This window comes from Lepidochelys kempii, chromosome 3 (genome assembly GCF_965140285.1).
Source record: "Lepidochelys kempii isolate rLepKem1 chromosome 3, rLepKem1.hap1, whole genome shotgun sequence".
Taxonomy (NCBI): Eukaryota; Metazoa; Chordata; order Testudines; family Cheloniidae; genus Lepidochelys; species Lepidochelys kempii.
In genome coordinates, this window is record NC_136382.1 from 21735892 (window position 1) to 21756022 (window position 20131).

General features: G+C 41.9%; 1 protein-coding gene across 1 annotated transcript in view; it reads left to right on the plus strand.

Annotated features, from left to right (window-relative positions):
• Window positions 1–20131, plus strand: part of APOB (apolipoprotein B) — a 50613-nt gene that overhangs the window by 10584 nt on the left and 19898 nt on the right. The window contains exons 5-21 of the mRNA XM_073335899.2: window positions 978–1131; window positions 1293–1448; window positions 3618–3742; window positions 3907–3992; window positions 5849–6068; window positions 10400–10627; window positions 10812–10929; window positions 11046–11192; window positions 12552–12763; window positions 13130–13367; window positions 13950–14126; window positions 14481–14672; window positions 15675–15842; window positions 17012–17223; window positions 17995–18177; window positions 18414–18535; window positions 19210–19420. Coding sequence (XP_073192000.2) covers window positions 978–1131; window positions 1293–1448; window positions 3618–3742; window positions 3907–3992; window positions 5849–6068; window positions 10400–10627; window positions 10812–10929; window positions 11046–11192; window positions 12552–12763; window positions 13130–13367; window positions 13950–14126; window positions 14481–14672; window positions 15675–15842; window positions 17012–17223; window positions 17995–18177; window positions 18414–18535; window positions 19210–19420 — 2949 coding nt within the window. The remainder of the gene's footprint in view (window positions 1–977; window positions 1132–1292; window positions 1449–3617; window positions 3743–3906; window positions 3993–5848; window positions 6069–10399; window positions 10628–10811; window positions 10930–11045; window positions 11193–12551; window positions 12764–13129; window positions 13368–13949; window positions 14127–14480; window positions 14673–15674; window positions 15843–17011; window positions 17224–17994; window positions 18178–18413; window positions 18536–19209; window positions 19421–20131) is intronic.

Consider the following 20131-nt stretch of genomic DNA (forward strand, 5'->3'; position numbering starts at 1 on the left):
CACACTTGTTCAATGCCTCCCTTTATGCATGGAATGCCCTTCCTGAAGATGTCCCTAATGCTATTACCCTGTTCTGCACATCACAGGCCATAGAATTGCACCCAGGGATTCTTGCATCCAGCAAAATAACTTGAGGTTTAGGAGCTAAAGCATATTTGTTAGAAAGATATCCAGTCTTGATTTAAAGACCTCCAGTGATGGTAATCTGTTCCAATAGTTAATTACCCTTACTTTGAAAACATCACATCTTATTTCCTCTCTGAATTTGTCTAAATTTAGCTACCAGCCATTGGATTTTGTTATGCATCTGTACACTAGATTAAAGAGCCCTCTAATATCAGAAATCTTCTCCCTGTATAGGTACTTACAGATCCATCAAGTTTACCCTTAGCCTTCTCTACAATAAACTCAATAGACTCAGCTCCTTAATCCTGTCACTATAAATTAGGTTTTCCAGACCACAAATCATTCTTGTTCCTCTTCATTGAATGTCCTCAAAGTTTATAACATCTTATTCTTTAAGTGTACGGTATACACCAGAACTGAGGAGGTATTAATGGTCAGTAGTTTCCTACTCAGTATTCAAAGAGAAACTAATAATACCAGGTAGAGTCATGGTTGGGGATAGTCTATACAGACTATACAGAATTGGGGGAAAGAACGGAGCAATATAAAATAATAAGCAGAGAGCCCAAGCTCACTATTTCTCATGAAAAAAAGGGAAGGGAGAGATGCAGAAAGTGGTTTATTAGGGAATATTTTAAATGCTGTTTTAAATTATTTGGAATGTGTGTATTTGTACAGTCCTTGGCACAATGGAGCCCAATCTTGATTGGGGCTTTGGGGAGCCACATTAATACAAGTGAATAATTCTATATCTAGATGTACATGGAGCATTTGGCAATAATCAAGATGGTAAGCTCTTGGCTAGCTTGTTTTTATTTTTGTCTCACACCTACTATTTTTTTGGGGGGCAGATATGAACTGAAATTTAGCACTCAGGATGGGAAGAAGGTCCAGCTGTATTCAGAGAAGAATGAACCAATGAACATTCTTAACATCAAGAGGGGGATCATCTCAGCACTTATTGTGCCAATGGAAACAGAAGACAACCTAAAAACAATCTCCATGGTAGGAAGCTGAGCAAAAGTTAATTTACTTCTTTAACAAATGCAGCAAAACCCACTAAGTGGGCCCTGTCCTGAAGTTCTTACTCAGACAATGGGATTTCAGACTAGACTTGAACTCATTTGGTAACATGAACAATGATGTTAATTTTCTCCGCTCTCCAGGATACCATATATGGGAAGTGCGACAGTGAAGTTGAAGTCAAGGATAGAAAAGGGAACACAGCATCAGTTATTTCAATTAATAGAAACTTGAAAACCTGCGATAACTTCAATCCCATCAGAGACTATGTCAGCCCAATTGCCCTCATAAAGGGACTGGTAGGTATAGCAGGGCATAATGTTATTTAAGAAAGTGCTTCATTATATTATTTTAGTTCTTCAGAATCTGACCCTCTGCCTTTGCTTCCTGCCATTAGTGGAAGTCAATAGAAAAATCTGAACTTTGGGAAATGAATATCATCTCAACTTCTTTCACATTGTTCTCACAAATACTGCAAAGTGATGTGGGTTTTTTGTTTGGTTGGTTGGTTGGTTGGTTTGGTTTGGTTTGGTTTTTTAAGACACTAGTTGGGAATAACTGATTATATATATATATATATATATATATATAATATATATATATATATATGTAATCACACTTTCCCATGGGCTTAGTACTGTCAGGTGTGAGGCACCTTGTCAGATCAGGCCCAAGGTTTTCTAGATAGCCCATTAAACTTTATTGGCCAAATCTTCCAACATGCATATGTACATTGTATGTAACCAGCATATGCATGCAAGTAGCTTGATGTGCATGCTGAGGTTTCTGCATGCACCAAGATAAATCCTTTGACAAGCCCCATCCTCAGAAGCAGATCAGGGTATTTGTGCATGCAAGTAGGCTGAGTGCAAACGTGCACACACACGCGCTGGAATATTTGTTCCTGGTACCGAATGCTCCCGTGCTTATACTTTTAATGTTTGTTCTTGATGGAAATCTTTAAACCATTTGTAACCATAGGAGGACTGTGAAGTACATCCACTATTTTAAAGTGTCTAAATTATTCTAACCATTGCAAGTTACTTCATAATGATAAGGGCCAGTGCTTAATTTGTGCCAGAGCTTGCCAGGGCTGAGTGTGGGCACCTTTAGGCTTGACAGTTCATAGCTCTGGCACCTCTGGGTTTGCTGCATCAGTAATGAATGTAAAAACATTACTTGAGCCCTAACACCTAATTGCTTGAGCCCAGGCAACTTCTTTCATGACAAATGCACCCTCAGCAAGTTTGCAGATGACACTAAACTGGGAGGAGAGGTAGATACGCTGGAGGGTAGGGATAGGATACAAAGGGACCTAGACAAATTGGAGGATTGGGCCAAAAGAAACCTGATGAGGTTCAACAAGGACAAGTGCAGAGTCTTGCACTTAGGACGGAAGAATCCAATGCACCGCTACAGACTAGGGACCAAATGGCTCGGCAGCAGTTCTGTAGAAAAGGACCTAGGGGTTACAGTGGACGAGAAGCTGGATATGAGTCAGCAGTGTGCCCTTGTTGCCAAGAAGGCCAATGGCATTTTAGGATGTATAAGTAGGGGCATTGCCAGCAGATCGAGGGACGTGATCGTTCCCCTCTATTCGACACTGGTGAGGCCTCATCTGGAGTACTGTGTCCATTTTGGGCCCCACACTACAAGAAGGATGTGGAAAAATTGGAAAGCGTCCAGCGGAGGGCAACAAAAATGATTAGGGGACTGGAACACATGACTTATGAGGAGAGGCTGAGGGAACTGGGGATGTTTAGTCTACAAAAGAGAAGAATGAGGGAGGATTTGATAGCTGCTTTCAACTACCTGAAAGGGGGTTCCAGAGAGGATGGCTCTAGACTGTTCTCAGTGGTAGCAGATGACAGAACAAGGAGTAATGGTCTCAAGTTGCAGTGGGGGAGATTTAGGTTGGATATTAGGAAAAACTTTTTCACTAGGAGGGTGGTGAAACACTGGAATATGTTACCTAGGGAGGTGGTGGAATCTCCTTCCTTAGAAGTTTTTAAGGTCAGGCTTGACAAAGCCCTGGCTGGGATGATTTAGTTGGTGTTGGTCCTGCTTTGAGCAGGGGGTTGGACTAGATGACCTCCTGAGGTCCCTTCCAACCCTGATATTCTATGATTCTATGAAATTAAGCACTGATAAGGCCATGTCCTTTCCTGTAGGTTATAAGGGCTCAGTCCTACGGTACATTCTCAGGCAAACACCATAATAACTTCACTGACACTTAGGACAAGATATCTGCAGGAGTGGTGGCTGTGAAGAGACTGCAGGATATGGACTGAGATATTGGCACAGTTTTTCTTTAGACAAGGATGTGATTTAATTATGAACCAAACAGCAGCACCACTCCCAATGTGCTGTAACTGTTAATATTGTAGCCCAGTAACCATAGCGATCAGAAATGTGCTTGTTTTACTACAACAAAATATGCCAAATGTTCCTCTAACTATGTTTTACAGAACAGCCCATTATCCACCCTGCTTAGCAGCAGTCAATCCTGTCAATACACTGTAGATTCAAGGAGAAGGCATGTGGCTGAAGTAGACTGCAGAGAAAAACACCTGTTTCTGCCTTCCTCGTACAAGTAGGTGGCATGTTATATATCGTTACCCTTCCTTTGTAAATAGTCATAATGAATGATAATAGGTCAAATTCTGCCCTGTTTTACTGCCCATGCAATGGCGGGCAGGATTCAGCACAACTAATTCAGCCACAACTAAAGGACTGTGTTTTTCTTTTATTTACTAGAAATCAGTATGGTATGATGACACAAGTCACGCAAACTCTGAAACTTGTCGAAACCCCCAAAATCAACAGCAGAAACTTTGATGAAGGTAGGTCTGCAGTACTGAAACATTTTTCAGTTTCACCGTGGCACATTTCTGGCTTCCCATCTCAGCATGCGCTCCTCATAAAACATGTCCACTGATCAAGTTAGATTAGCTTTGTTAAGAAATGCATAACCACCTACGATAAAAAAAGCAGGATATCACTTTCAGGAAAAAGCAATGGTGTGTACTCACCTATACGTGAAATAATTCTAGATATGGGGAAACAAATGCACTATTCAGCTACATCAGTACCTATATAAAACTTCATAAAGATCCTGTTATTTAAACAGGAAGGATGCTTTAAGGAGTCAGAAACTAAAATGTCTCTGTGATGTCTTGCTCTTGTGGGCAGTGTTGCCTAATGGTCAGGATTTAGGCCCTTAGATATGTGGTGGTTGGGGAGTGTAGGGGAGCCTGGGCCCTCCCACTCCACCAGGCTCCAGCTCAGGGCCCTGTGAGGGCTATCAAAGGTCTGACATCCAAGAAATCCTTAAGGCTGCCCTCCCTGGGCAACTTCCTACCACCCCACTATGGTTCAAAATTTGAAGTCTGTGAGAAGAAGGTGTGAAGGGGGTCAGCTCAGCACTGGGCACTTCCTCATGGCTGTGCTTTGCACAGCAGTGCTCTCTATCTCTCTCAGGGTAGCAGCTGCCTCTTCGTGTGACTTGGCCCCCTGGCCAGGTCAGTCTCCAGTCTCTCGCCTGTCAGGGTAGACTACAGATAGCACAAGGGGAATTAACACAAACAAACTGAGTTCATATGAGAATGAGAAGGAAATGCCTCTCCCTCACGGTGCATTTGAAGCAGGTCCTTGTTAGTATCTAGGCTTGTTTGTCAGCCTGACATAGAATTTTGAGTTTGACGTTTTGAAACTCATATCTTATACTAATATGTGTGAAGAAGAATGAACAAAGAGACTGTGTTGCATTTCCCACAACCAGATGGGGCTTTTAGTACAATGAGAAAAGATAAGGGATACAGCTAAAGTGTTACTGGGCATGGTGGGGATGTAATAGATGAGCGCACACTTGAAGACTGCCTCAACTCCTTATCTCAAAGCAAGGTCAAGCAACCAGTTAGGAGGGGCAATGGGGGTTGTAGAGGGAGGTATAAGAAACACTAAAATCCGAAGAAAGGCCTGGCCTTGGCCAGAGCACAAACTCACTCCTTACCCCTTCCGTGGGGTACAAAAGGGATGGAATGAAGACCCCAGCTCACGACCCTCGAAAACAAAACAGGACCATAAGTTGTAAGGGGTGTGACTAGGGGTGTGCACTCCAGGTATATTTGGGCCTGCTAAGGAGGAGGAGGTGGGGATGGGTAATAGGGGAATGGGGACACAGGCAAGGCTCTGTGGAATCAGAGCTGGGAAGGGGGACATGGAGTAAAGGCTCTGTGGTGTCAGAGCTGGGAACAGAACACTGAGAAACAGACTCTGCCAGCGTGTAGAGCTATGAATATGATTGCTTGGCACTAACCCCAATAAACATCGAATTGCCTGCACTTCAGACTTCTGATCTTCTGCTTTCTGTATGTGTGACAAGAATCAGGGGAGAGGGTGAAGGGAAAGCCCTCTAACAGTCTTCCCTTCCCTCAGGAAGTTGTTGTTGGGAGAGGTCCTACCTTCCCTCAGCCCTTTCCTCAGGAGCTGCAAATTGCAGGTCCACTCTCTTCCCTGGTCTTCCACCAGTGAACTGTTCTGCTCCCTTTCAACTCCTCCTCCAGTCTGTTCATGTCTTGCAAGTGTGGCAGGGTGGGGCTAGCTGAGCCCAGAGCAGCTCCATAATCCCTGGTTGCCCAGTGTGGGGTTTGAGATCACAGTGCTTACAGAAAGAAATAATGCTTTTCCTGTTTGTTAGATAAACTGGAAAAGAAAAGTCTTTCCTTGGAAAGTGCAGATACCAAATCCTTCCGGCATGGGGACACTGTGCTGAAGGTCCTCCAGGAACTGCAGAAGTTGTCAGCCTCCCAGCAGAACCAGCAGAGAGCAAGTCTTTTTTACAAATTTGTAACTGGACTTAGAGGCTTGCACAATGACACGCTAGGGTCTCTTGTACTGAAGATGATGGAGACCTCAAGGTAATGTATAAAAAGTGTAGCTCTCGCATTGTGTAAACACAATGCCTGGTAATGTGAACGCAAATTTAATTCCAGAGGTGATGTTCTCCTGTAAACAGTTTTAATCATAGCCTAAAGTAATATCTTAAAATGCTGTAATAGTTGGCGACTGGGAAAGACTGCTAAGAGTGTGTGTGTTTGAGGGAGAGACACAGAATGCTATTTAAATGTTATCCCACAAACAAACAAGTCCAGTGGGGTAATAATTTTCTTCAACAGGTTTATTCTTGCCTTCCACAAGGTAGTAATATTTTTCATTTTCTCATTAACTGTTATTTTGATATATATAAATCCTAGTATATTTCGGGGGGAGTAGACTCCTAAGTGTAAACCATACTGCTCGGTATTATATGGGATCAAATCCAGAACTTGTACCAATTGTCCCTCAAATGGTCGTGTAATAAATGCTGCATAACTGCATAATAAGCCTTTATCAAAGACATCAGCAGTCCCCCTGTGACTCCTCCCCTCCCCCCACAGTCCCATGAATAGGTAAATTAGATTAGACTTTTAAGCTATTCAGGGAATAGATGTGTTAAAATACACTGATTACAAGCCCTGGCATGAGCTGCTACCACTACCAAATCTCCAGTTGCGGAGAGCACATTTTTGGAGGTCCAGGACTGGGCCACAAATCTACTGCTCCACCATTTCCCTCCTGGCTGCATTTTATTCCATTTACACATACACAGGAAAACGCAGCCTTCGTTTAACTCAGAGGTGGGCAAACTATGGCCCGCGGGCCACATCCAGCCCATGGGACCCTCCTGCCCTGCCCTTGAGCTCCTGGCCGGGGAGGCTAGGCCCTGGCCCTTCCCCTGCTGTCTGTCCTCCCCCACAGCCACGCTACCACACGGGCAGCACTTGGTGTGGCGGGGCTGCGTGCTCCAGCAGGGCAGTGTGGCAGCGTGTCTAGCTCCAGCCAGGGGGCGCAGTTGCCAGACATGCTGCTCTGAGCAGCATGGTGACAGGTCTTGGGGGGTGGATAAAGGGCGGGGAGTCCCAAGGCAGTCAGGGGACAGGGAGCAGGGGGCGGTTGGATGGGGCAGTGGGCGGGGGGCGGTCAGGGGACAGGGAACATGGGGGCTTGGATAAGCATGGGGTCCCGGGGGGCCTGTCAGGGGGCGGGTGTGTGGATAGGAGTCAGGGGATGGGGAGCGGGGGGAGGTAGGATATGCGTGGGGTCCCAGGGGGCCTGTCAGGGGGCAAGGGTGTGCATAGGGGTTGGGGGACTGGGAGCAGGGGGGTTGGATGGGGGTAGGATCCCAGGGGGCGGTTAAGGGCGGGAGATCCTGGGAGGGGGCGGTTAGGGGACAAGGGGCAGGGGGGATTGGATGGGTTGGAGGTTCTAACATGAACGGGAAAGGAGTCCAGGAGAGCTGGCTGTATTTCAAGGAATCCCTGTTGAGGTTACAGGGACAAACCATCCCGATGTGTCGAAAGAATAGTAAATATGGCAGGCGACCAGCTTGGCTTAACGGTGAAATCCTAGCGGATCTTAAGCATAAAAAAGAAGCTTACAAGAAGTGGAAGGTTGGACATATGACCGGGGAAGAGTATAAAAATATTGCTCGGGCATGTAGGAATGAAATTAGGAGGGCCAAATCGCACCTGGAGCTGCAGCTAGCGAGAGATGTTAAGAGTAACAAGAAGGGTTTCTTCAGGTATGTTGGCAACAAGAAGAAAGCCAAGGAAAGTGTGGGCCCCTTAATGAATGAGGGAGGCAACCTAGTGACAGAGGATGTGGAAAAAGCTAATGTACTCAATGCTTTTTTTGCCTCTGTCTTCACGAACAAGGTCAGCTCCCAGACTGCTGCGCTGGGCATCACAACATGGGGAATAGATGGCCAGCCCTCTGTGGAGAAAGAGGTGGTTAGGGACTATTTAGAAAAGCTGGACGTGCACAAGTCCATGGGGCCGGACGAGTTGCATCCGAGAGTGCTAAAGGAACTGGCGGCTGTGATTGCAGAGCCATTGGCCATTATCTTTGAAAACTCGTGGCGAACGGGGGAAGTCCCGGATGACTGGAAAAAGGCATGTCAGCATGGATTCACCAAGGGAAGTGAATCCATGTCAGGAACAGTCAGCATGGATTCACCAAGGGAAGTGAATCCATGTCAGGAACAGTCAGCATGGATTCACCAAGGGAAGGTCATGCCTGACTAATCTAATCGCCTTCTATGATGAGATTACTGGTTCTGTGGATGAAGGGAAAGCAGTGGATGTATTGTTTCTTGACTTTAGCAAAGCTTTTGACACGGTCTCCCACAGTATTCTTGTCAGCAAGTTAAAGAAGTATGGGCTGCATGAATGCACTATAAGGTGGGTAGAAAGTTGGCTAGATTGTCAGGCTCAACAGGTAGTGATCAATGGCTCCATGTCTAGTTGGCAGCCGGTGTCAAGTGGAGTGCCCCAGGGGTCGGTCCTGGGGCCGGTTTTGTTCAATATCTTCATAAATGATCTGGAGGATGGTGTGGATTGCACTCTCAGCAAATTTGCGGATGATACTAAACTGGGAGGAGTGGTAGATATGCTGGAGGGCAGGAATAGGATACAGAGGGACCTAGACAAATTGGAGGATTGGGCCAAAAGAAATCTGATGAGGTTCAATAAGGATAAGTGCAGGGTCCTGCACTTAGGACGGAAGAACCCAATGCACCGCTACAGACTAGGGACCAAATGGCTAGGCAGCAGTTCTGCGGAAAAGGACCTAGGGGTGACAATGGACGAGAAGCTGGATATGAGTCAGCAGTGTGCCCTTGTTGCCAAGAAGGCCAATGGCATTTTGGGATGTATAAGTAGGGGCATAGCGAGCAGATGGAGGGACGTGATCGTTCCCCTCTATTCGACATTGGTGAGGCCTCATCTGGAGTACTGTGTACAGTTTTGGGCCCCACACTACAAGAAGGATGTGGATAAATTGGAAAGAGTCCAGCGAAGGGCAACAAAAATGATTAGGGGTCTGGAACACATGACTTATGAGGAGAGGCTGAGGGAACTGGGATTGTTTAGTCTGCGGAAGAGAAGAATGAGGGGGGATTTGATAGCTGCTTTCAACTACCTGAGAGGTGATTCCAGAGAGGATGGTTCTAGACTATTCTTGGTGGTGGAAGAGGACAGAACAAGGAGTAATGGTCTCAAGTTGCAGTGGGGGAGGTTTAGGTTGGATATTAGGAAAAACTTTTTCACTAGGAGGGTGGTGAAACACTGGAATGCGTTGCCTAGGGAGGTGGTGGAATCTCCTTCCTTAGAAGTTTTTAAGGTCAGGCTTGACAAAGCCCTGGCCTGGATGATTTAATTGGGGATGGGTCCTGCTTTTGAGCAGGGGGTTAGACTAGATGACCTCCTGAGGTCCCTTCCAACCCTGATATTCTATGATTCTATGATTCTGAGGGGGGCAGTCAGGAGGTGGGAAGTGGGAGGGGGCGTATACAGGGTGGGGGCCAGGCTGTTTGGGGAGGCACAGCCTTTCCTACCCGGCCGTCCATACAGTTTTTGCAACCCCAGTGTGGCCCTTGGGCCAAAAAGTTTGCCCACCCCTGTTTAACTCATTATATTACACTGTATCACTGAGGATTGTGATTGGTTTGTGGATGTGAGGAGGGTGAGATAGAGAGAGAAACATGTGACTACATGTCTTGGGTGTTCTGTGTTTGTACAGCGCCTAGCACAATAGGTTCTTGGTCCATGAATTGGGCTCCTAAGTGCTACAATAATAAAAATAATGAATAATAACAATAACAGTAATGTAATAAACCTTTTGTTGTCCATAGCTGGTTATGATATTAGCATAATTTGTAAAAATAATATGATTTTAACTGATTTTAATGGCCATTTGTGTGATATATTTAGAGACACACAGCGATATATGTATATATCACTCACACTAGAACGCATACAAATCTAGATACAGACACAGAATACATAGATATAAAAGATATCAATGATACAGACAGGGATGGAGAAGGATACGCCTGAACCAAAACCCCAGTTCCAAACCCTCCTCTGGACTTTGTGGAAGTTTGGATCTAGATTTGAACTTCAGGTTGTGGACTAGTCTCTACAGTGGACCTGACTGGAAAACTCTTACTCTGAGACACTCCAATTTCATGAAGTTCTGATTTGAATTTCATGACTCCATAGAGACCTAAAAACATTTCTCAGTTGTAGAAATTATCTATCTTCATTTGAATATAGTTGTAACACACTGGCTGGATGTTTCTTTCTAATATGCAACATGGACATATACTCAAGAACATTGGGCTAATGTCCATAATCTCTTTCCCTTTCAGTTCCATCACAGTGCAGGGTCTGATTCAGTGTGGTACTCCAGATTGCTTCGGTTCTATACTTCAGATAATAAGAACTGGAAATGTCGATCCTCTGGTGACGGATGCAGTCACATACAGCCTTGGACTCCTGCCTTTTCCATGTACCAAAAGAATACGGGAAATTCTTAACATGGCCCAGTACCAGCAAAGTCGAGCTACTTTTTATGCTCTAAGCCATGCTGTTACCAAGTGAGTATATGTGCATATACGTGTACAGGGAAAATGTTAGGACAAACTCTGACAGAAGTCATTACTTGGAGATTTAATCATTCAGATTGCTATGTTTGTGCAAATTGACTTAGAAAAGGATTCCCTACACACACCTAAGTAAGGTGTTTCTAATGGTTTTTGGTTCATTTCTGTCTTCCCTTAGATTCTATGAAGACAAGAAAACTGTGACACAGGAAATAACGGATGTTGCAAACTTTATGGAGTCAATGATTGGCAATGAGTGCTCTGGGAATGACGAGTTAACCTACCTCACACTTAGGGTATTTTAATTTCCCTCTCTCTTTATATAAGCTATTATTTTAAAATCACAGCGTGCAGTATAGCATTCTTATTGACTGGGGAAATATATTTATTGCCTTGTTTTCATAATCCACAGGCTATTGGAAACATGGGCAAGGCAATGGAGGTTGCTAATCCGAACCTGAAATCTGCTCTGAAGACATGTATCAAAAGTGAAGTTGCGTCACTTTCTGTTCAGAAAGCAGCCATCCAGGCACTGAGAAGAATGACTATCACTGATGAGGTAAATCAATCTTTAAGAATTTGTACAGTTCTAGCTCATCTCAGTTGTATGCTTCAAGTTAATGATTAAACAAAGCAGGTTTTCTCCATCCATGAATATTTTATGCTGTTCCCCCATTATCTATTCGCCTGCCTTTCTTTCGAACCCCTTCCTTGATTTTACTGGGTCTGATACTCCTCTTACAGCAGCTTTCTGCTGATATAACCAATGGGCCAGATCTTTAGTTTGTGTAAATCGGCATAGCTCCATTGTGTTGCACCTGTTTTACACAGGTTTAATTACGTGAGACGAGAATTGGATCTGTCCATTGCTATTGGATGGGGTCTTCAATGAAGTAATTACAATGATGATGTGGCCCAATGACTTCAAGAGAGTTACCTCTGACTTACCCAGGTTTAATTATAGTGAGAGGAGAAGAATCAGGCTCATTGCTTTTACTGGGTGGTTATTTGTTGTGGTAGTGTTGCCTAGTGGGTAATTCACTAGACAACCACCTGGGTTCTGTTCCTGGTTCTACCACTGGCCTTCTGAGTGACCTTGGGCAAGTCAGCCTCTCTGTGCCTCATTTTCTCCATCTGTACAATGGGGATAACGGTACTGACCTCCTTGGTAAAGTGCTTTGAGATCTATGGATGAAAAGCACAGTATAAGAGTTAGGCATTATTTGTATTTGCACTACAGCAGCATCAGAAGATTTGTTTCAATCACACTGGGGATGCATCGTGCTAAACACTTTACAGAAATGAAGAAAAAGCCCGTTCTAGCTCCAAAGAGCTTACAGCCTACAAGACAGGACCTTTTTTCATGTTTTAAATAGTTGTTAAGATGTTGTACATCACCCCAAACATTTCAGAGATTGTTTTTCTTGTGTACTGTGAAGGTGAAGTAATCAGAATTACTATGCAATATATATGAAATAAGTAGAGCTGGTTGGAAAATAATTTATTTTTCCCTAAGAAAAATGTCAAGCAAAAACCTTTTCATTTTTCATCTAAAGTTTTCTTCAGAAGTTTTTGGCCTTTTGTTGATAAAATAAAAACTAAAAATGTTTGGGTTTTCAACAAACAACAAGCAACAGTTTTCATTTTCAGTTGACAGAAACCAAAATGAATTTCAGTTTTGACAAAAGCAGATTTTGTTCATGAAAATTTCCATCAAAACAAAGTTTTAATGATTTTTTTTACCAGTCCTAGAAATAAGGGGTTTCCCTGCTCTATAACGCCAGTAAAGTTGCAACAAGGTTACATGGGTGTGATTTAAGGAAATAATTTGACCCAACATGTTTCAATCAGAGACTTGGCAATATCATCTGCTAGCCAGATTATCAGTGCACTAATGTACCTTTCATTGTTGGTACAGGACCGTGCTGTGCTTCTTAAAGCCTTCCAAAATGCCGATGCTCCAGTTGACAAACGTCTGGCAGCCTATCTCATGCTGATGAAAGGCCCTTCCGCATCTGATCTCAACAAGATCATTAGAGCGCTCCTAAGGGACAAAAGTGAACAAGTGAAAAGCTTTGTCGCTACCCACATTGCCAACATCTTGGACTCTGAGGAAGTAGGCATCGATGAGTAAGTACAATTAAATTGTACGTTGTTGACATAGGAACAAAGTTATAACCCTAATCGGAATTCAGATGATCCTATTCTGTGCTTTTTTCCAAAGACTAATCATGAACTGAAATAGCCTTATTAAAACAATTTTAAGTCAGAGGGCCAGATAATCAGCTGCTGTAAATCAGTGGCTTCAATACAGATATGCCAGCTTACACCAACTGAGGTCCTGGCTCTTACCCTTGCTTTTACTACATGAACAAGTACAGAGCATTCACTAAGTACAATCAAGACAGGTGGCAGAAGAAATCATTATTGTTTGAAGACTAACTGATTTCTGGAATGTTTACTAATTGTATTCCAATTAATTTCCTTTTTTCTTAGTCTTAAAAACAAAGTACAAGAAGCTCTTAAAGGATCTCAGATTCCAGCAGCCAATGACTTCAGAAAGTTTTCACAAAATTATCAGATTTCCAAACGTATTTCCCTGCCCGGGCATGATCCTGTCTCAGCCAAAGTAGAAGGAAATCTGATCTTTGATCCAAACACCTACATTCCTAAAGAAACCATGCTAAAAACTACTCTGCAGTTGTATGGACTTAGCCCAGTGGATATCTTTGAGGTACAACAGATGTCAAATCCTTACACTGTTACTCAGTTTTTACATATTTTCTTTCTGTTTGCTTATACTGACTTGCAGTGACTAAATATTTTATTTTTACAAGCACTAAGATCCTGATCTAAACCCCATTGACGTCAAAAGGAGCCCTACCATTGACTTCAGTGGGCTTTGGATCGGACTGGCCCTTTCTTGGCACCCATTACCATCATGTCTGGGAGCATTTCAGGCTTAGGTTGAGTCATTCAAGATCTCATTAAGCGTAAAATTCACCCCTATGCAACAGCCCCATTTGAAGTGCATTGTCACACTAATGTCACACTTGAGCACTCATATTACGGTTTTGGAGGGATGTAAGCAATTCATAGGTCTTGTGCTGATGCTGTGCGTGGGGGTGAATTTCATCCAAAGAGAGATCAAATGCTTTGCCCCCCAGCTGCATGCATGCATCTTCTCTATAGCTTTCTGTAATTGCAGTGTACATTTGAAAATGTACCATTTGTTCACCAGAGAGTCTCTTTGCTGTAAAACTCCCTAGAAGCAGGGAATCTGTCTCAGTCATTATATTGTTTTGTTGTGTTTCAGATTGGCATGGATGGGAAGAGTTTTGAGCCAACGCTAGAAGCATTGTTTGGGCAGAAAGGGTTCTTTCCCGACAGTGCCAGTAAGGCTTTGTACTGGATTGACGGCAGAGTTCCAGAGCATGTCTCCAAGGTGCTCTTTGACTATTTTGGTTACTCCAAGAATGACAGACAGGATCAGGTATACTTTCAGACTGTTCTTTGGACAGTGTTTTATTAATATTTAGCACACACATAAATCTGTGTGGAGTACTTTCCGGTATGTGTAATGTATTGTATATCTGGACCATTGCCCTCTCGTAGTTAACTTACAGAAGTTAAAAATCCCTAGTTACACCTAACTAAAGGTGATTTTCCTTTATTGCATTTCATAGAATCCTTTGTTTTAAGAACCAAAGTTCCTGAGTTCTGTCTACAATCAGGCTATGTGTGCAGATCAGCTGGAAGCCATTATGTAATTGTACTAGGTGTATCAAATTCTCAGGCTTGTTACAAGGGGATTTCATTTTGAGGTACTTTTTTGTTGAATTCTCAGGATGTGATGAAAGGAATAATGCTGAACTTTGAAAAACTGATAAAAGAAATGGGAAACAAAGAAGTTCCTGAAGCTAGGGCCTACCTCCGAATCCTGGGAGAAGAACTTGGGTACATGAAACTCAACGATTTCAAGCTTATGGGAAATGTGATTTTAAAGAGCATTAAAACTCTGCAGGCTATTCCAGAAAAGGTATGTTTCTCAAGTGCAGAATGAAAATATTTCACATTAGGTTTTTCTATCAGATATTTTTATATTTATCTTCCAAATAAAGCAGATATTTGAATGGAGTACTAGTCACTTAAAAAGAAAATTATTTAAAATGTAGTGTCAAAATTTAGCCAAAAAAAGACAAAGGCCCTATCCCCAAAGTTATTTAGGTGCCTAACTCCCATTGGAACAAATCCATCTAATTGTGCATCTCGACAACAGAAGAATGTGAGATTCACAACAATGCCTTCAATATCATGATTATCTCTGTATCTTTATTCCATTTGATTTCACATGCCGGGGATCCAATCCAACAATGAGATCCATGCAGAGTCCCAGAGAAGCCAGTGGGAGTCTGCTGAGACACAAATATGCACCTACTGACTCCAAAGGATCCCATTGCAGGATTGAGACCAACATGGGAGTAATCACTAAAATCTTAATGCTTGTCTATGGCTATTTTGCTAATTTGTTAATTATGGAGGTAGAGTATAGAGGAAATTTTTTTAATATTTTATAATATTAAAAAGGAAAGAAAATGTATTGCACTTTAGGGATATTGGGTGAAATCCTGACCCCACTGAAGTCAGTCGGAGTTTTACCGTTGACTTCAGTGATGCTAGGATTTCACCCTTCTACCTAATCTGATCCACCTAAGTAATTATATTACGCCTATCACCATATAAGCAGGTGGTCATTATTGTTTCCTCAGATTTAGGTGAAGAAATTATTGTATTAATTTTTCTTAAAAGCCAGATTTTGATAAATGTTCTTTGTGAATGTTTTTATTTGTGCCTCATAAAGTAATATTTTTGTGCAGTCTTGGTCTCTGTACTGTATAAGAATTATAGTCTTAGATTACGTGATTATGATTAAAGGATATTTTTAAAAGGTCCTTTATACCTCATCCTAGGATTCATTTTAATGTCACAAAGCCTATATTAAAGTACTTCATTATTCAATGTTTCCTTATTTGATTCACAGATTGTGCAGGCCATCTCAAAAGGTACAGAGGGTGACTTATTTGTTCACTACATCTTTATGGACAATGAATTTGAGCTCCCAACTGGAGCAGGATTGCAGCTCCAAGTTGCTTTGTCTGGAATTGCAACTCCTGGAGCCAAGGCTGGGGTGAAGATTCAACCAAAGAATGTGAGTCTTAATTCCTGTCACGATATTACATTCCCCTAACAAGTGTGCCATCTCCTTTGGGCAAAAACCAGAGATATCAGCAGATTGTCAAAGACAATAAAGAATATTCCAGAAACAAAGATTAAATTATTAATTACAAAGCTTCCAGGTTGTCATTGGGTGAGGGCAATATTAAAATAATAAATTGAACAAAACAAATATTAAAATATACCTGGGTTTTATATATCTATCTAAGATTATTCATCCAAATTAACCCAAGTTAACAGGCTAACTTCTCTGAAATCCTGAGTCACCAGAAATAGGTTTGAAACAAAATCTCCAATCCAAACATCTCTGAAATTTGGGGTTGTAAATTTTTGAATCTGCATCCAGATTTTGCATCTGGCCCCTATTTTGGTTATCAGCCAAATTAAAACCTTGAGCCTGAGTGGTCTTATACATTGGGAAAGTTTAGATAGATCTTTGGACCCATTCCTATTTGTCAAACCTTTTACTCACTGGAGCTTAGTATAATCCTCCCACTGTAGAAAAGTCTCTTCTGACTGGATTTAAATTGTGTGAGGCTCTCCAAACAGCCATTTTTTATTCAAAGTCTCTCTGCAGTGGGAACAGCTTCAACAAAAAGCAAGTTCACTGTCCCTGAGTTATCTCCCCCCATATTTGCTTCCCCACAAATATCACTTCCCTTTTCCTTCAGATTCTATAGTGTGTCTTAGGCCTGGTCTACACTGGGGTAGGGGGGGCAGATCGATCTGAGTTATGCAACTTCAGCTTTGTGAATAACATAGCTGAAGTCAACGTACTTAGACCTACTCACCGTGGTGTCTTCACTGCGGTGAGTTGACTGCTGACACTCCCCTGTCGACTCTGCCTGTACCTCTCGCGGTGGTGGAGTATAGGAATCAATGGGAGAGTGCTCGGGGGTCGATCTAGATGCGATAAATCGACCCCTGCTGGATCGATCACTGCTCGCCGATCCGGTGAGTAGTATAGACATACCCTTAGGGACCAAACTTTACTGAATAACAACATAATTTGATAAATTAATGTACCAATATCTAGATCTAGTCCATCAATAAGAATGAGAACATTACTCTTATATTGATATTATCAGAACTAAACGATGTTCTTTGGGGAATGAAATATATCATTTTCTCTTTGCCCCATAGATGCAAGCAGACCTGGTCCTTAAACCCTCGATGGCAATTGAGTTTATAACTCATGTGGGAGTAAACATCCCAGCATTTGCTAGAAGTGGCGTGCAGATGATCTCCAACATATACCATGAGTCTGGAATTGAAGCCCGGGTTGGTTTGAGAGCCGGACAATTAAAACTCAGCATTCCTGCTCCAAAGGACCCTACCAAGCTCTTCAGCTTCAGGTATTTGGATCTGGATAAGAATATTGGCTCTTTCAAGATTGCATCCTCCTTTCCTTCTTGCTTTTTTGCTTCTGAATGATAAATATTGTACTGGATTTTATTTTGATGGTGATAGGCTTTTTTTGTTTTTGTTTTGGATTTCTTTCTTTATTTGTTTGTTTCTTTTTTGCTATTCTGGAAAATGACCGCTACTGTAAAGCTACGATAACTTCCTTCTCGGTGTAACGTAGTAGTCAGAGCAGACTAAGGACTGGGAGTAAGGCTTGAAAGATTCCTGAATTTGTTACTCATTTTCATAGTATTTGCCAAGACACATAACCTGTTTATGCCTCAATTTCCCCTTTTATAAAATGCTGGTAATAGCAATACATATCTATGTGATGGGGGGTTTAATTAATTATCATAACCACTTTGAGATTCTAAGATGAAAGGATCTGTATGCATGCAGGTTATTTATTATATAATAATTATTAATAAATAATTTTATCATGTTCTCACTATTTGCTATTTCCAAAGCCCTGTATTCACAGAATCATAGAATATCAGGGTTGGAAGGGACCTCAGGAGGTCATCTAGGGCAACACCCTGCTCAAAGCAGTACCAACACCAACTAAATCATCCCAGCCAGGGCTTTCTTAAGCTTGTAATAGGTATATTTTTTCAGAAGGTTTTCACTTGAAAACTAATCTCATAAATAAATAGGATTTATCAAATAACAGTAATATTTAGATACATGTCTTGAGAATAACTAGGCTTATTTTTCTTTTCCAGTAATACATTACATTTGGTTTCTCCAACCAAAACTGAAGTGATTCCACCTCTGATTGAGAACAGAGAGTCGTGGACATCTTGCAAACCTTTCTTTGTTGGTCTACATTACTGTACTAAAGTAGCTTACTCTAATGCCAGCTACACAGATGCAGCACCATACTACCCACTGACTGGAGAAACCAGGTCAGTCATGTCATCCTTCACTGTATCTATTTTTTGTCTATCCCACAAAAGTCAACCGTCCCCCTTATGGCTGCAGTACATATTGCTTTTTTTTTCATGTACTTTAATAAAAGACAGGCAGGATCAACTCAGAAACAAGATGGATGGGAATTGAGGTGATTTTTACCTTTTGCTATACTAATTGGATTTGTTAGTTACTAATATAGATTACCTTTTTCCCATTATGAATTCTCTAGGATTGAAATTGAAATACAACCTACAGGACAAGTACAGGAATACTCTGCAAATGCTAACTATGGGCTACAGAGAGAGGGAAATGACCTGGTAGACACTTTGAAATTTACCACTGAGGCAAAAGGTAAGAATCTAAAGAACAATCAGATTTAGCTCATCTTTGAATTATGACATTGCCATTAAGAAAAATCAGATTAACAAAATTAGCATTGCTATTTACAACATACAATACAAAACAATTTTTGTACCCAAACCTGCAAATGCATGTCCTCAGTTTTATGTACATGAATAGTTCCAGTGCACAGGTGTTTGAAGGACCATAACTATATTTTGCATCTCAAAATGTTTTACTGTGTTAAATAATAAAATTACATTGATACATGAAAGCAATAAAGAAGGGAAATTACCCTATAAGCAAGAGAAAAGATACATTGTTAGGTGAAATATGAAAATAAATGGTTAGTCAATAATGCACAGAAATACTGAAAATCTGTTACAGAAAAAGAGTTGCACCAATATCAGATTGTATGGAGAGACAAACTGAAGGAGATCAGTGATAGATAAAGAGAGAGAGCAAGCAGAGAGGTCATTAGAGACAATACAGAGACTCCAGTAGGTTGGATGGAATCCTTAGAAATTTGAAAGAACAAGGAGAGCAAATTTCAACTTGTGTACTCAAATTGTTCTCTTCACTGTCTGCTTTAGATATTTGGGGTAATGCTATTTTCAGATGCTCATTTTTTTCATCCTTCCTTCTATAAAAGCCTAAAAAGACATCATTAATGTTTCATTTTTCAGGTGCAAGACAAACTGAGGCCACACTGACCTTCAGATACAACAGAGACAAGAAGATTTTGACCAGTGATGTGCAAATTCCAAAATTTGATATCGACTTTGGTACCAACTTCAGAGTCAATGATGAATCTACTCTGGAAATGAGGGCATATACCTTTATCTTAGACATCAGTAACAAGAAGATTCCTGAAGTTACTCTTACTGGTCGCATAAGGTAATCCCAAGACCCTGTAAGACATTCCGAATATTTTGAAATGAGGTAACTGAATATTTTATTAACAGTAGGGTTTTCAGGAGTACGTTCTTCCAGGTCAGGGGTCGGCAACCTTCGGTACGCAGTCCATCAAGGTAATCCGCTGGTGGACCATGAGACATTTTGTTTACAGTGACCGTCTATAGGCCTGGCTCCCCCTAGCTTCCAGTGGCCACAGTTTGCCCCCCCAGCTTCCAGTGGCCACAGGGACGTGCTGGCTACTACTTCCCAGAGCTCCCATTGGCTGGGAACGGCGAACTGCATCCACTGGGAGCTGCGGGGGGCCATGCCTGAAGGCGGTCAACGTAAAAAATGTCTCGCAGCCCACCAGTGGATTACCCTGATGGGCCACATGCTGAAGGTTGCCAACCCCTGTTCTAGATACACAGAGATTGTCCATCATCTACATGCACCATCTGACTTCTCTCTCTCTCTTCGTTCAAATCCCTCTTTAAAACACACTTCTACCATAAAGCCATTCATCTATAATCCACCACAGATAAATAAAAAGAAAGTAAGTATAATCCAGCTTCAGAATGGATCCTTCACACTATATATGGCATATATAATTTTGGTTACAAATTCTTTGAGGTAATTCCCATATCTTCTGTTATACTGGTAGAGTGTCAAGTGTGCCATTGGCACTCAATACATAATAAGAATAAAAACATC